This window comes from Barbus barbus, assembly GCF_936440315.1.
Source record: "Barbus barbus genome assembly, chromosome: 36".
Taxonomy (NCBI): Eukaryota; Metazoa; Chordata; class Actinopteri; order Cypriniformes; family Cyprinidae; genus Barbus; species Barbus barbus.
In genome coordinates, this window is record NC_136714.1 from 14,311,576 (window position 1) to 14,329,988 (window position 18,413).

General features: G+C 39.3%; 1 protein-coding gene across 5 annotated transcripts in view; it reads right to left on the reverse strand.

Moving 5' to 3' along the window:
• LOC306855829 (cell adhesion molecule 1-like) overlaps positions 1-18,413 on the reverse strand; it is a 353,210-nt gene that overhangs the window by 93,124 nt on the left and 241,673 nt on the right. For all 5 annotated transcript variants that reach the window (XM_079394726.1, XM_079394724.1, XM_079394728.1 and 2 more), the window contains 2 exons: positions 16,644-16,790; positions 2,552-2,704 (listed from right to left, as the gene is read on the reverse strand). In XM_079394726.1, coding sequence (XP_079250852.1) covers positions 2,552-2,704; positions 16,644-16,790 — 300 coding nt within the window. The remainder of the gene's footprint in view (positions 1-2,551; positions 2,705-16,643; positions 16,791-18,413) is intronic.

The window sequence follows — 18,413 nt, forward strand, 5'->3', positions numbered from 1 at the left end:
AATTCAGATAAGCTATATAGAATTATTTATGGAGCAGATAAGTGGATAGAGAGTTGGACTTGTAACCTGAAGGTCGTGGGTTTGAGTCTCAGGTCCGGCAGGGATTGTAGGTGGGGGGAGTGAATAACCAACACTCTCTCCACCCTCAATACCGCGACTGAGGTACCCTTGAGCAAGGCACCGGACCCCCAACTGCTCCCCGGGCGCCGCAGCATTGGCTGCCCACTGCTCCGGGTGTATGTTCTCTACTGTGTGTACACTTGGATGGGTTAAATGCAGAGCACAAATTCTGAGTATGGGTCACCAGACTTGGCCACACACCACTTCCCCCCTCCCCTTCCCCTTATTAATCAATTATCATTTTGACTTAACTCTTTTCTTTAAAGGCTGAAATGTGAGGTTTACCTTTATATGAAACTTTTTCAAAGCTTTATTTGAACATTTACATTATTTATTTGAACATGCTATTAAACTGGTGTCAGTCAAGTTGTCATTTAAAATCCAGACCTCATTGGTAATGTTATTGTTTTAGTGATTATGCAAACAAAAAGTCATTTTAATTGCTGTTTGTTGATTTAAATATAAAACTTGGTGAAGTGATTTATGTACTTTTTGAACATCTCCAGCATATTTTAACAATACCGTGATAATACTGATAACCGTGATAATTTTGGTCACTATAATCGTGATGAGAAATTTTCATACCGTTACATCCCTAATATACATATACATATATGTACACAGGTATGTACATAGGTACACCTTGGTAGTACCGGGTTGGACCCCCTTTGCCTTCAGAACTGCCTTAATTCCTCGTGGCATAGATTCAACAAGGTGTTGGAAACATTCCTCAGAGATTTTGGTCCATATTGACATGATAGCATCATGCAGTTGCTGCAGATTTGTCGGCTGCACATCCATGATGAGAATGTCCCGTTCCACCACATCCCAAAGGTGCTCTATTGGATTGAGATCTGGTGACTGTGGAGGCCATTTGAGTAAAGTGAACTCATTGTCATGTTCAAGAAACCAGTCTGAGATGATTTGAGCTTTGTGACATGGTGCATTATCCTGCTGGAAGTAGCCATCAGAAGATGGGTACACTGTAGTCATAAAGGGATGGACATGGTCAGAAACAATACTCAGGTCGGCTGTGGCATTTAAACGATACTCAATTGGTACTAAGGGGCCCAAAGTGTACCAAGAAAATATCCCCCACACATTACATCACCACCACCAGCCTAAACAGTTGAGACAAGGCAGGATAGATCCATGCTTTCATGTTCTTTACACCAAATTCTGACCCTACCATCTGAATGTCGCAGCAGAAATCGAGACTCATCAGACCAGGCAACGTTTTTCCAATCATCTATTGTCCAATTTTGGTGAGCCTGTGCGAATTGTAGCCTCCGTTTCCTGTTCTTAGCTGGCAGTAGCAGCACCCAGTGTGGTCTTCTGCTGCTGTAGCCCATTTGCTTCAGGGTTCAACGTGTTGTGCGTTCAGAGATGTTTTACTGCATACCTTGGTTGTAAAGAGTGGTTATTTGAGTTACTGTTGCCTTTCTATCATCTCTAACCAGTCTGCTCATTCTCCTCTGACATCAACAAGGCATTTTCGTCCACACAACTGGCGCTCACTGGATATTTTCTCTTTTTCGGACCATTCTCTGTAAACTCTAGAGATTGTTGTGCGTGAAAATCCCAGTAGATCAGCAGTTTTTGAAATACTCAGACCATACAACAAACATTCCACGTTCAAAGTCACTTAAATCCCCTTTCGTCCCTATTCTGATGCTCGGTTTGAACTTCAGCAAGTCGTCTTCACCACATCTAGATGCCTAAATGCATTGAGTTGCAGCCATGTGATTGGCTGATTAGCAATTTGTGTTACCAAGCAATTGAACAAGTGTAACTAATAAAGGGGCCGGTGAGTGTATATACATATATATAGACATATATACATACACACGTGTGTATATATACAGTATATATATATATATATATATATATATATGCACACACACACGTGTGTGTGTGTGTGTGTGTGTGTGTGTATTTTAGTTGTAAGTTAGACCTATATTAAAACATGAAATATAGGCTACAACTTGACCTGGACGCAAAGGTGGAACAAAACACAGGTGTGTTGAGATGAGTTATTTTTAGAGCTGAACTACTTTTAACTTGACATGATGTCTTAGAGTATATTATAATAATAATTTATGAGGCCATGGGAGAATTAAAATAACTGCATTTTATGTAAGGTATTTAAAAAAATGTAAAGCCATAATTTAAACCTATATATTAAATATGCAGCTTCTTTTGCACTTAAAATATAAAATGTAGGCTAACTTGATCTGAATGTAAAGGTGGAGCAAAACACTGGTGTCTTAAGAAGATTTTCTCAAATCTGAACTACTTTTAACCTGACATGGTGTCTAGTTGAGTATATAAAATTATAAAAATAACACACATTATTACTCTACATAATAAAAAATATAAATGACTGTGTGTGTATTGTATGTTTTGTACATGCATGCATGAGTGTTCATACTTAGCACAGTGATGTCGGCGTAGGCTTCCTGTGGGGGGTCTGTATAGAGCTGGCACACGTATCTTCCCTCGTCTGAGAGAGACACGTTGGATAACGACACACGCAGCTCGTTGTCTGAGAAATTGACCAGCTGGAATCGAGCATCTTTCAGGGCTGCAGAGTCAAAAAGAAAGAGAGCAGATGAAAGTATGAAAAGTCACATTTTCACACTTCGCTTCCATTGCAAGCAACAGTACAAACATAGATAATTAGCAGTGTTTTTCCCATCTGAAGGCTAAATTGTGTTTCCACTGAAGCAAATAAAGGCAACCATATGCTTCTTTAAGCTATTGCTTATAACTGACACCAGGGGAGCTTAACAAACGTGCGGGCTGCAATATATTCTTCAGATTAGTTGAAAGGTGCTCCATGGGAATAACTGAAGTGATTGAGATCGCCTCACACTCAGGACCACGGGTGCATCTATTTCTGGCATCGTCTGACCTGAGCATTGTATCACTAGGGTTTGAAACAGGGACAGTAACCATGGGACATGCCATACTAGACTACTGTGACACCCAAGCGTCTTTTCATTTAAACACCCCAGAGAAAAAAGTTCTTGCTTTGTGGTGAGCATGTATTTTACAGTATGTGGATGTTTCATAGACACTTTTGTCTCTGCAGACTTTTAGCGAATATAAACCATTAAAATACACTCAATTTGGCTAACAATGTCCAGCAGTGGATATACATGCAAATTGTGTAACTGGTTTGATAACATTCTGTAGTGGAAACTACATTTTTGGAATAAAATTACAGACTTCTTTATCTATCATAGCTAACACATCTTTACTTTAGTCATCCCAGGTGTATATGACTGGGGTTTATAAAGGCCTTCTGAAGTGAATTGATGCTTTTGTGTAAGAAAAATATCCATATTTAAAACTTTTTAAACTGTAATCTCTATCTTATGCTGTCGTACATGCATTCATGAAAGAGTGTCGTCCCAGCAGATGATGTAGGCGTAGTGTAAGCACTGGTGAGAATATGCTTGTTTTGTTTACAGCAAAGGAAAACCAGTCTCTTCTTGGCTTATATCGAAACCCTCTGACATTTGGAGCCTAACGACACGTGACGCGACAAGATTCCAGAGACAAGCAATTTGGGTGTCTACACCCAATCGCGACGCGACAACGTGACGCGACAGACCAATCAAAAGCGTGTGTGGGCGGGCTCTTTCTGAATGAAAAATAAATGTTAATCTAATTCATAAATGTTAAATCTTTTTAACATTATAAAATGTACATACTGAGTGACTGATGCCATCTTTGTTATGGAATACGCTCGTTGGTTCACACTTGAGTTTGCAGTTTTAACATACATATTTGCTTACATTTATTTTCAAGATCTGAGGTAAACTACCTGTTTTTGCTTTCAGCATGGCTGTATAAGGTCACACAAAATTATATTCAAACTGATATTAGATGTGTTTCACTTTGAATAAAGCACATAATCACCTGAGATTATCTTCTGTTATATAGTTTGTGTTGTTATTCCAGCCGCAACGTCGAATAGAAACCATTTCTGAAACAGAAATATCCCTTGTGACCATTGCAGATAGTTCGGATAAAAACTCTGATTAACATGGAAAAGATACCTTTTTATTGCGTATTGCGTATAGTTAGGACACGGTGTTGTGATGGTTGGATGTACTTCACTTTTAATTTAACATCGATTGTATTCATCTGTAAGGAATGGTCTGAACGCACACACAGCTAACACCAGACTTCTTGACGCCGTATAGACGACCCTCCCCCTAAACCTCCGACACCAGAAAAACATATATTTTGGGTTTTCGAGAGCCCTTTTCATGTGGAGGAACCCCACATAGAAACCCCCCCCTGACTTCATGCAGTAAATTCAAGGACATATCGCAAAGGATGACGGTTTTACGGTCGATTCGAAATAAAGACAATTTCCAGACCTTCCAAACCAAAGACTTTTACGACCCTGCATATCACGCACATTCCTGAAAACGCGCGCCTTTTCTCCGTTGCGCTCTCTAAAACAGACAAAGGAATTCAACCGGTCCATGTTGCTATTGAAACAAAGAAAGAGAACCACACCTTGGAATTAGAAATGAGTCTTAAAAGGGGAACAAAAGTTATACTCATTTCTGCTACTGAAACAAATTATACTCAAACAAAAACACTATATACCATATTAACAACCTATATATATATATTAAAGGATGTTTTTGTTTGTGACATTTATAAGCTGTTGCATTATTTTAAATCTATGGTAAATCTGTTTCCAGAATTTTATAATCTTCCTGAGTACTAGTTGTTCATTATCACATGCTCTGATTATTTAGGATCGTTTAATCAATGCCTTAACTACGAAATCGAATATAAAGGATATTTGTATTTTGGTGCCTGTTAAACGGCTACTGTTTGGTCTCGGATGAAAGCTGATTTAATGAATAATAATATTTTGGTATGAATTAAATCTTATCTGTTTTTCATTAACGCCTATTTACAAGATGAATGGAAGTCTGCTGTTATAAGTTTTTATGTGATAAAATACTTGCGCAGATAATGTATGCAACACGAAACTCTGCAGGGCGGGGCTCCGCCCACAAAGACGCTTGCGATTGGGCCACGCGCCAAAAGGGCGGACCCCAAATCGTCCCGTTAAAAACGGATACTCAACCATGAGAGTGGAGTTGGAGTTTTGAAAACAACAGGAGGACACGCACGCCTGCGAGTCTCTCGTTCTGCTCACGCTGCAAGCGCTTCAGGCCTCGAACATCACGGCGAAGGCATTGCACAGCGATCGAAGTTAAACTTCTAAGATCTGAATAAGCTTCCTGAAACTTCTTCACGTCAGAACGAAGCCCGCCAACCACTGAAGAGCAACCGCGTCACACGACCAATCCGCACGCGATCCGTCTCAAGCAGAGCATAGGACGGACTTCACTTAAAGGAGGAAAAAGCCTGACTTTGAACCGAAGGAAAGACTGAGTTCGATCGAAACAACGCAAAAGACAAAGTAAGGCAAAATCTCTTTACTGACTGAAACCGGGATTCCTCTCTGTTGCTGTTTAAATATAGCATAGTTCTGTCCATGAGTTTCCTCAGGTCGAAAAGCTAGCATTAAAACCTAAGTCTCTCTCTCTTCAGATATAAACAACTCGCTCCCATTGCAACGTATGTGTGTGTTCATGTCTGTTTAAATTGTCTGTTAATGTTGTGTTAGAATAGTGAATAAAACTTTGACCTTATTAAGAAATCTTTGTCTGTGTTATGTGATTTAACATGTCGTAACTATTTGCCAAAAAGATCGCGTTTACCTACGCTCATGGGCTAACTTAGCTAACTCAATTTAACTATTTGATTTATTTTAATCGTTGGCCACGAATGAAATAAACAACGTGTTAAAAGATAACTGCTGTTATTAATGCTTGCTGGACAAGTCGTTAACAAGGCATAAGTTGTACATTCTGATTAATAACAATTAATCATATGAAGATCAACTCTTAAGAGTGATTCCCTAAAAGCTAAATAATAAAATAAATATATTTTTGTAGGATTCATTTCCTACACATCTGACAGAAGAAAGTCATATACACCTAGGATGGCTTAAGGATGAGTAAATCATGGGGTAATTAATTTTTTTTGGTGAACTATCACTTTTAAATACTTAAATATTTTGATTTGATATTTTCATCTGAAGGTTACTTTTAATTGACACCGAAAACCTTACTCAAGTACACAAACTCTCTCTATAAAAGCCACTTGAAAAGTGATATTTGAAATAAATGATGAAGGCATGGTAAAAGTTTCAATGTGATTTTCACATAATAACAAAAATAACAAAAAGTTGTAATCGGCTAATTATATTTAAAAGTAGAAACTAAAGAAACTGGGACACCTGTATTCTTATATCAAATATGACAGACACTTTCTCAGTTTAAAGGCAGATCTGAAAGCTCCACCGCGACTGTGAGAATCTCACGCCGATCCAAACTTATGCTTCTCTCTCCTAATTACGAGGAGGAACGGAATCCTTTCGCCCAGAATAATGAGGAGTCCATTAGGATTCGCTTTGCCGGTGTGGGAGGCTGAGCGTGAAAAGTAAATGGCGCAGAGAGTGAAATAGAGAGTGAGAGATGGGCGAAAGAGAGATGAAAGGCTACGGCACCCCCCATCCCCATCCGCCCCCCACTCGTGGATAAATTCTAGGCCGATCGACAGACCATTTATGACACCGAGAGCACTCGCACATGCGTTTGTTCTTGCCCGCAACAGCCGAGTTCAAAGGTGCACAAAAAAGAGAACCATGAACAAATAAATAAAGAAAGAAATAAAAGGGGAAATAAATAAAGAAATAATCGGGCATCATTAGAGATTTTTGAGGCGATGGGATCATGAAAGCAGGCCCTGATGGCGCAGGGTGTTGATTGTTCTTGGATCCAGCTGGTTAGCCATGCTCTTTTACTTTCATTCAAAAGAAAGAGAGAGAGAGAGAGAGAGAGAGAGAGGGAGAGAGAGAACGAGAGAGAGCGTGAGAAAGTCTCTCTGTGTGCTCTGCAAAAGGAAAAAGATCTTCACCGTTCTCTATTACGAAGGGTTTCTTATACTTGTATTTCCCCACGCGAGCCCCCTCAAGCCAATCGTCCCATCCGCAGCATGGGAGATGCAGAGAGTCCACTTCTTCCACAGATCACCACACACACACACGTGGAGACCGCGCTGGAAGACCCTGCTGCCAAGGCAACACATTTCTCCCCTTTGATCATGATGTCAGTACGGTATAAGCTCAGAGCGAAAATACAAATAAATAAAACATCACGCACATGTAGCTTTCACATCTTTATTCCACTCAACACAAGTGTGTGCGCAGTTTACACAGGTACATGTCTGAGCTTGGGAGTAATAAAGCCACACGCTCCCAAAAAGAAATGCACAGACCAACAGCAGTGCTATGATCCCCAGCAGCCATTGTGGTGCTCTTTGTTTTGAAATACCAAGCAGCGTGCCTTTCATGTAGCCGCTGCATAATGTGCGACTAATTAGAGCGGCCAGCTTGAAAGCGGGATTGTGGCTGTCAAGGGGAGGGCAGGCAGGAGCTAATGATTTAATTCAATTTATTGATTGGGGAAATGTGGGGATTAAAATAAACTGATAAGGAGCAAGAAGCCAAACCGATTTATAGTCTATTGTGACATCAGGTGGAGAGACAGTAATAATTAGAGCATTATGAAAACATGAATAAGCGCAGTGTCAGCTCTAATGGGAAAAAGAGAGGACAAGAAACTAGGGAGACCATATCAGTGAGGCGAATAAAACCTGGGAAGCTTTGGAGGTAAAGAAAGACCACTGGCTTCTGGAGAACAATTGAGGAATGTCAGATGCACCGATCGTGACCTATTTCACCTGCCTGAATTGTAAGAGTGTCAATAAGAAGAAAAAATGAAGAAAAAAATAACTTTTATACACTTTAATAAATGAATGAATGAATGATTGAATGGAAAGTTAGAGGTGTTCGCCGTTCGGCTAAGGTTCACCAATTATTCACTCCCAATAAGATCAGGAAAAAGGTAAATAGGGTAAATTTTGCTTTCATATTAACTTTAAATGAGAAAAGTATGCAAAGTGCACAAACAGGCAGTTGTAAAAAATAATATGCCTTCAGGACATCCATACATAATTTACATACTCGTTCTAGTTTATTTTTTTGTAAAAGGAGGCGGATGAACAAAGTCAAAACCTTGGTGGAAAAAAGCAGCGCTTTGTGACCCAAATAACAACAGCATGTCTGACTGTGTACATGCCCTTTGCTGCTTGCTGTAGCATTTTTAGACACAGCGCCGGACACAGTGACAGCGAGAGCTCGCGGGGCCCCAGGAGGTTGTCCCACCACAGTGAGAGGGAACGTTTCTGTCGGCCAGCTACATCCAGCGTGCTATGGGAGCGGTGGAGAATGAAGCTCAGCGTGGTTTCCGGTCCCTTCTGAGGGCATGCTGCCCAGTAAACCAGCTTCCCTGCCTGACAAAACTCTTTAAAGCTTATCACCCTGAAAAAAAGCATGGACAAATGCTTTTGCAGTCCATGTTCCTTTTTTGTTTTATGAAACTGTCTTTCATTTGCTGGGGATTTTTACAAGGCTTTAAACTGTATTATGCTCTCAGAGTTTCATTCGAGCAGAAGGTGTAGGGGAACGGTGATGCTGGTCTCTGTTCGTTGTTTTAATTCTCGTCACAATGAGTGTGTGTCATAACATATGAGGACAGGCATATATGCAATGGCCAGCATATGCCATAAAGGAATCTGAAAGGCTTAGGAAGTTTAAAAAAAAGGAAAGATTATGCAGCAAGGACAAAAAGACAATGTGAAATAACACAGTCACAGCTTTGTGTCCTCTCAGCATGGCACATTTCAGAGAAAATAGAAGACTTAAAATATCATGCACTGCTACATAGTGCTGCTGCTACAGTGCTAAGAATAAAATCTCTCCTAGGTTAAAATCTACCTTATTTTCAAAGATGACATACAAGACAATCAATATTAGAGAGCATTTAAGGCCCTTTCACATGACATGAAGAACGTTCCCCAACGTATTAAACTCAATGGAGTGAAGTTAAGCTAGTTGTATTGCCAAAGTTCAAACTATTGGACCTATTTGCCAGTGACATTTTGAAGTGCAGGCAATAAATGGTGGACAATGTGTTTGAGGCAGAGAATGTTTTTTCTTGCAATAAAAGTTTTGCACTTAAGATTGATTTCACCTCACTAATGATGATTTAAGCCAGTGATGCTTCAAACCAATAAAAAAACAGCGGCGACAAAAGTCAATTGTGTTGTCAAATGAAGCCAAAATGTTGAGCTTGAACATGCCAAAATTCCACAAGGACTACAGCCATCCAGACTAAAGCTTGCGTGAGAAGCTTGAGTCGGTCACTTTCTTTATTTCAGACTTCCATATCGTTATGATAATAAAAGTGTATAGGAATGACACCGTAAGATGAATATGCAAAATCAGAACAGCCTCTGTGTTCACTTTTTACTTTTATACAATTTGCTCGCTTTTATCACTATTCTTTTCATGCACTGGTCAATTGAGCTGAACAACCAATCAGAGTGTTTTTTCTCGCCAGCTGCCCAGCTCTTACTCAACATTCTCAGTCAATTGGCCAACTGAACATTGAACTGTACATTTGGTGTGTCAGGGCCTTTAGAGCACAAAGCAACAAGAAATAACAGTACACTCTCTTGCACCCAGTAACCTCATAAATCGGCCTTTATTGATATCTGCAACGTCGTTCACATGGAGGTCAAAGCAGAACATGCACGTTGAAGTCTTGACATGAGTCCCAGACATGTGACATCTGTCCATCAGCTTAGTGTGTTAGGGTCTTTAGAGTACAAAGCAACAAAAAGTTACACATCACACTGTCTTGCACCCATGGACCTTGTAAATTGCCCTTTTTTATCACTATCTGTAATGTCATTCACGTGGAGGTCAAAGCAGCACACGCACTGAACGTTGAAGCCCTGACGTGAGTCATGTGAAATGGCCTTTGTGGAATAAATATAATGAATAAAAAAATAAATGTTGCTTTCTGCTCACACTAGGTGGGGGGTGTAAGAAGTGTGTAAAGAGGAGGAGGTGCTTTAGAAACTCCACAGCGGTTAACGCCTCCTGCTGAACTAGTGCTGAAAGATTCTCACAGTTTCCTTTTTTATCTTCATATTTCCCTCACCTACTGAGAAACTAAGAGCTTAAACGAGCCTTTACATACCAACTTTGCTATCAGCTTAGGAACATAAAATGTCTAACTTAGGGATGCATCGATCTGATACTCAGGATCGGTATCAGCTCCGATACTGGCATTTTCTGCCAGATCAAGTATCGGTCAGACGAGACCGATCTAAATCCGACATTTGTGCGTATACTATTCTGTGTTATTGTTAAGCCCTACGAAAGCACAAAAACATTAAAGCACCACAAAGTGAAAGTCCAAGTGTTCTGAAGCCATTCCATAGTTTAATGTGAGGTACAGATGAATATAAAGTCGTTAAATTCAAGATTCACGTAAACTCTTCTCTCCGCAGCGGCTGTCTGTCATCCTCCATTTAACATTCAAACTGTGTGTTGCGTTCGGTTACGACAGTCAAAACAATCAGAATCAGAATGAACTTTATTGGCCAGGTATGTTTACACATACGAGGAATTTGTTGTAGTGACAGAAGCTCCACAGTGCAACAGAAAGACAGCAACAGGACAGGACATAGATAATAAAAGAATATACGAATATACAAATTGCCAATGTGCAAAATAGAAAAAACACAATATATAATATAGACAATTATGTGTGTACAGGTCTGATATGTGCAAATTTGAAATGAAAAAATAAATATGTGTGGTGAATAAATAATGTATAATAGAGTTGTGTGTTCCACGTTTAGTGTCAAGTGTTCATGAGATGGATTGCTTGAGGAAAGAAACTGTTCCTGTGTCTGGTCGTTCTGGTGCTCAGAGCTCTGTAGCGTCGACCAGACGGTAACAGATCAAATAGGGAGTGTGCTGGATGTGAGGGGTGCAGAGTGATTTTGCCAGCCCTTTTGTTCACTCTGGATAAGTACAGCTCTTGGAGAGTGGGGAGGGTTGTACCAATGATTCGCCCAGCAGTCCGGACTACTCTCCGTAGTCTTCTGAGGTCAGATTTGGTAGCTGAGCTGAACCAGACAGTTATTGAAGTGCAGAGGATGGATTCAATGATGGTGGAGTAGAACTGTTTCAGCAAGTCCTGTGGCAGGTTGAACTTCCTCAGCTGGCGAAGGAAGTACAACCTCTGCTGGGTCTTTTTCACAATGGACTCAATGTGATTGTCCCACTTCAGGTTCTGAGAAATTGTGGTACCCAGGAATCTGAATGACTCCACTGCAGTCACAGTGCTGTTCAGGATGGTGAGTCGGGGGAGAGCAGGGGGTTTTCTCCTGAAGTCCACGATCATCTCCACAGTTTTGAGCGTATTAAGCTCCAGGTTGTTAAGACTGCACCAGACAGCCAGCTCCTTAACCTCCTGTCTGTAAGCAGACTCATCACCGTCCTGGATGAGGCCGATCACTGTGGTGTCATCTGCAAACTTAAGGAGCTCACATAAGGATCCTCACATAAGTCCCTGGTCTGTCCAGATGCTGCAGGGTGAAGTGTAGTCCCATGTTGACTGCATCATCCACAGACCTGTTTGCTCTGTAGGCAAACTGCAGGGGGTCCAGTAAGGGTCCAGTGGAGGCCTTCAGATAAGCCAAAACCAGACTTACAAATGATTTCATGGCCACAGACGTTAGAGCAATGAAACTCACTCCAAGAGCGCACAGTAACTGAAATTTAAAACTGTTAAAAGAAAAGGCTCAAACTATCACACAGATTACACTATGCATCAGTATCTCTTCCCTTTGTGCTTTAAACTTTTCTATGTGGAGTACAGCGCGCAGTGACTTCATGTTGCTTCAAGCTCATCATTCTGCGCACGGAATGCGCATAAGCGCTTTGTGCCGCTCTGGATTGGAGCTTTTCTTATTATAATACTTTTGCGCAATACAAGATTATTTATAGCGTTTCTTGTTCTGTCCTATCAAGGCTATTAATAATCTAATGTATAGCACAGTAATGGAGGCAGCAACATATGATAGATAGGACTCCTATCTATCATATGTTTCTGTCTTCATTACTGTGTTATTCATTTAAAATAAATGTCTTTTAATTTTATAGTTTATATTTATATATAAATGCATTTACTTGTTTTCATTCATGTGTTTTACTACAATACAAAGAGCAATGTGCAACATTTTACCAGATTTAGTCCTACACTTATTCACTTTTATTTTTTCCCCACTAAATAATGTTATTTCACTAAATGTTTAGATTTTATAAAATTGTGCACTCATGAAAAGGAGTTTTCCCCATAGCGTCTAGCGACGCAATACGAGTGAAGTATCGACAGGGAACAGTATGTTTGTCATGGATTATGATTATGTATTTTTTTCATTTGTTATTTTTCATTAAAATGAAGTTATTCTTTAATGAATTTGTCACATTATAATGGTCAGGGGATGGCGCTATATTGTTTTAAACAGCATTGATATTAAAAAACATACGGATGTAAGCTTATTGATTTGTTTATTCTTGTTTATCATCGCAGTGATCGTTTACCAAGAGTTTCCGCACTGAGTCTATTTTCGCTGTGTTGCACAAGCTGAATTAAAGTGACAGCGCATTGCTCACGGTAAAAATTAACATGGATTGATACGAAATGTGTTAATTACACCATAAATGCAAATAAGTTAAAAAAACACAGTTCTGTCAGGACTACTCTGTTCGAGTCAGAATATTGTAGAGGTCTTGAACTTTATATTTGGCGGCAGGCTTCACTCTGAAGGGTTCAGATTCTGATCTACCCACAGGCAAACCTCACTGAGATTTGATCCCCCCTGAAGCCTAAGCAATTGCCAGATACTTTACATGCAACAGTTGTATATTCCAAGTAGAGTAATATAGTACTGTGAATAAATTTGGACAATTTATCAATGAGCTGGACAGATGATATATCTCCGTGGGCAAGCAGTTAAGTGATCATGTATCTGCATAAGAAGCAGTTTGGGATGGAGGAGGGTAAACGCATGTCTGTACGACAGACTATGGCAAATGTGAGTACGGATGAACTTATATATCTTATTAATTGTAGAGGGAGGAGTTACGAGCAGCTGAGCGTCAGCTGATGCAGCAGGCACGCCGTGGTCTGCCTGAACTACGCTTGAGCTCCATTCGTCACTCAAATTAGATTTCTTTATGACCAGCAGGATTGTAATATGTAATGCAAAAGAAAAGGCACGAGACGGCTGATTCTATCAATGGCAAGTTTTAATTTAAAATGATAGCTTACTACTTTTTAATGTAAGATAAGTAGACTGCAGGCTGTGTTTATGTTGCCACTTGCTTGAGCATCTAAATAATATATAAATCTATATAGAAGTAATTTTAATATCTTGAGCTTAAATATGAGTATGAAAAATTGTATTACTGTGTAAAAAGACAAAATATTTTTTTTTTAGTAACGTTCAGATCTTTTGAAATCAAAATAATGGTGGTAAATAGCTGCGGATCATAGCTCACTACAAACAAAGCACAATATGAGCCCGTGCTGCTTCTGCACCGCATACGAACCGCACAAAATGCACTGCAAACGGATCCTCGCTTAATTTAATTTACTCTTTGCTGATATAATGCACTCAACTGCCAGGCACTTGAGATTTGAGAATCAGTGAAGACATCAGCGATTTCGGAGTCGACTCAAACCCTAGAGCTACTCGGAGTTGAGGAATTGACTCTTCTATAGTTGACTCCCCATCCCTACCTAAATCCTACTCCATACCTAAACTTAACAACTACCTTACTAACTATTAATAAGCAGCAAATTAGGAGTTTGTTTAAAATAATTCAGATTTTTCTGCACTTGTTTACATAGCAATAAAAAAGGAAAGATGCTGAAAAATTTGGCAATATAAACTCTACCTCAGTTTATGCTATATATACAAAATTTTCAATTTAATGATACGAGACATTTCTCAACTGAAATTAGCAAGTATTTTTCAGTTTATATATATATTTTTTATCTAAAATACTAAAATCCTGATATGATTGTTATGATCGTAATATTGAGAAATAGTCTTATATTTATAAAATGACGGTTTTCTATTTTACCTCATTTTAATGTGTAATTTATTCCTGTAATGGCAAAGCAGAATTTGCAGCAGTACGTCCTAGGGCTGGGCGATAAATCGATTTTATCAATTAACTCGAATGTGTAGTTTACGTCGATTTGTTTAAAGAAAAATCGGTTTTCATTTTAACATCCGCCAAAATATTTTTTTTTAACTCTTTTAAACCAAAGCTGAGCTGTCTCATACCCTCTCGCTCACAAGCGCTTGTCAATGTGAGCGTCTGTTGTTGCAGTCTCAGCTATTTTGATGTCAGTCTCTTTAGTTTAGTTTTCAACTGTGAAACAACGGCCCAGAACAGTGTTGTGGAAAAACAAAACTTTACTTTACAAAACTGATTACTGTTAAATAACTTCAGTCTGCATGTGCGTCCTGAGCGTACAACGCTCGTGATACACTCCTCCACCCCCCACCCCCCGCAATCCGCCACATCCCGTGTACAGAAATAAAATTTTGTGTACGAATAAATACGAGATGGGAGGAAAATATATATTTAAATACTTTCTCTCACAGGTTTATCAATGGGTAATTGTATATAAAATTGCAGGCATCAGGGATTAAGCCTGGCATTGAAACTGCTTTTGAATGCACGATAGCTGTTTAGTTTCACTTTCAAGATCGCATGTACTTTTTATACTATGGAGTGGCAGTACTTACCACACATTTTACAAGATCAGATGTTTGTCAGTGGTGCTGAGGATCTGCAAACCATTCGTCATCATCCCGCCAAAAAATAACCAACAGTCACTGATATTTAATGCTGTTGAATGTTTTGTTTGCACTTTATTAGACCTACCTCCTATCTACTGAATAGCAAGATGTTAAAACTTGTGTTTAAAGAAAACTTATCAAAAAGGGTCACATCATTTTATGTTTTATGCTATGTTAAGTTACATATTCACTTTTTACAATGGCAGGGCCTGCCATCTTGTCTTTTTGGCTTGTTGTTTCTGACTGCACTTTAACCCCAAGGGGGGAATCCAGATTAAATCCCAGAAGGGAAATCAAAACAAAATGAAGTTAAAACTTGTTTTGAACAATTTCTTTGTCATCGGCAGATTGATTTTAAATAGGGGAGAAAAAAATCTATTTAAATCGTAAATCAGATTTTTGGTAAAAACAAATTTTGGGGATTTTTTTCTTAGGCCTTTAAAATTTAAAGTTTAAAGTTTAAAATTTATTAAAAAAAAATAAGTACATTCCAATTAATTACAATTACAGTAAATAATAATTAAACTGATAAATCAAGAAAAACAGGCCTGGATCACTCCTTTGCTCAGACAGTGGACCACCTGAAACTTGCTTAAATCAACCAAAAACGAGATGCTGAAGGAAAACTTTCTTTGTGTATCAATGGCCAACAGCTGCCTCTATTATTTGCGCTCGCGTCGCCCTCTCTTTCTCTTGCTCACACTGTCTCATTTCCTTTCCTGTGCTCCTCTTCCGAATCTCATTTGTATTGTTTTCTCAGGTTTAATCCTAGAAGCTCCAGGACACATGTTACTTCTCCTAAATGGCAGCAATCAATTTTGATTACCGGCCACGGTTACTTTGAGAAGAGCCCATCAAAGTTTTATTAAGAAGACGGGCAATAATTACAGCCTTGCACGGACCAAAAACCTGGAGTCTGAGCCTTGCTAATGATTGGAAGCTGAGAGATAAAATGACGGTTCAGAAGACCTTAATCCAAACTCTGAGAGGATCGGGCACACAATTACTTTAACCATTACTTGATGAGGACAGTCCCTCAGGCAACTGGCGGCTTTCCCGTTCACTCCCCTTGACTGGAACGCTCTTTAACCACAGTGCTGTTTATGGGGAAGGAGATGAAAATGACTCGGTCTGGCACCTTAGAGAAGCTTATCATTATTTCAGAGAAAAGCGATGAAATAAGAAGGACAGACCTTTCCGGGGACCGTTTGTGGAGACAGGCACCATGTCCAATGACACCACCTGATATGTGCCAGACTTGACTCAGAATGAAATCGAAAGCACTTTGGAACTACTTAAAAATGCTTCCTGTTGCAACTTTGGCGCAAAGAAAATGGCATCATCAAAGTGCTTTTCTGCATATGACATGGGACAGGCGGTTGCAATATTTTATTGAGGGGTGGGGAGATGAAACCCTTTAGCGGTCTTGGGTAAGACAGATCACATGAGAGGAAGGCAAACCGCTGAAAAAAACATGTCCTCATCAGCCAGCTGGGTCTCTCTATCGGCTGCCCTCAAATTCACAGTGGATTACTCAGATGCATTAACACTTCTGCTCTACTGGGGACGAGCGGCCTGTTTGTGTTTGTGTGTGTCATGTGAATATGTGTACTCACGTCTGACGTCTTTGAAGTAGATGGTCTGTCTGTTGGGGTTGAGGAGCTGGATGACGGAGTCGTCATTGTTTTTGACTCGACAGCTTATGGTGGCTGTCTCTCCCTCAACTACTGAGACGTTGTCCGCTATGAGATTCTGGCTTTGGACTGTGGAGGGAGAGAAAGAGAGATCAAGTTGGAGAATTAAAGATAGGCAGGTCTATCCATCCGTCCATCCAGATAAACTTCTGCTATCTATATACTGTCCATCTGTTCATCAATCTTATAACTTCTACTATCTATCTATCTATCTATCTATCTATCTATCTATCTATCTATCTATCTATCTATCTATCTATCTATCTATCTATCTATCTATCTATCTATCTATCTTTTCTAAATATCTGCTGTCCATCAATCCATCTTATAACAACTATTATCTAGCATCCATCCATCCTATAACATCTGTTATCTACACATTGTCCATATGTTCATCCATCCATCCATCATCTATCTATCCATCCATCCATCCATCCATCTTATCTATTTTGTTTTCTAAATATCTGGCTGTCTATCCTTCCATCTATCTTAACTTCTACTCTCTATATATTGTCCATCTGTCCTTTCATCTATCCATTTTATAACTTCTATTATCTGTCCATCCATCCATTTTATAACTTCTACTCTCTATATAGTCAGTCTGTGCATTCATCCATCCCTCTTATAATTTCTAACATCTGGCACCCATCCATCCTTTCATGTCTGCTATCTATTTATTGTCCATATCGTCCATCCATCCATCCATCTTCTATATCAATTACATTTTTCAATTCAACATTTCACTCAAATTGTAATTGTGATAACAATTAAAAATTTAAAACAACTGTATGAAATTAGAAAATAGAAGCATTTTTGTTAGTGGTTTCAGATATTTGTACACTAAAGCTAAATTATATAAAGCATCTGCATCATTTTGCTTATCCGGTATGCTATAAGATAGGCACTGGGTACTAGTGGAGCCAATGGACAAAATTACGAAAAACTGGAAAAAATGGAACCACTGTACATTTCCTTGAAGCAGAGATACAGCCCAGCAATATCTAAACCCACAATCTCACACTTACATGAGTGCACAATGAAGAACAGGTGGCAAAACACAGCTAGAGTGAGTGTGAATATCCAGCAGAGTGTGAAAGTGTTTCCCCCCCTCTCTCTTTCCCGCATAGTGTTTGCTTCATGAGATTGCCTGTTTTCATGTTACACATGCTTGGTCCAAATCCTCTCTATGGATGAGATCACCATGTGATAAGAACCGCCACTGCCATAGAAATGGAAGCTACAGACCTTGACCATTTAACCCAAAGCAAAAATGTATACCATAAAATGGGACGGTTCAACCAAAAATGAAAATTGTCATCATTTACAGTAAGTTGGTGTCTAAACTTCTATGACTTTCTTTCTACTATGGAACACTTGAACACTTGGGTGAACTGTCCCTCTAAGAGCCAGATAATTCATAGCTGAACTATATATTTGCTCCCCGAGAAAGAAAAAAAAAACTAAAATAAAATATTAAAATAACACCCCACAGCTGCCTACCCTGCAGAGCTTAGAGGAAAACATGAATAGGCTAAAGCTGGAGTTAAATAAATATATTAATGTGAAATGTGACATGACTTTAAGACACTGTCAAGTGCTAATTTGCATGCCTCAGTTGTCAGGCACCTCTAAACAGCCCTGTCACTTAAAGCAGAAGGGAAGAAAGCAATCAGATTGTGTGATGGCGACAGA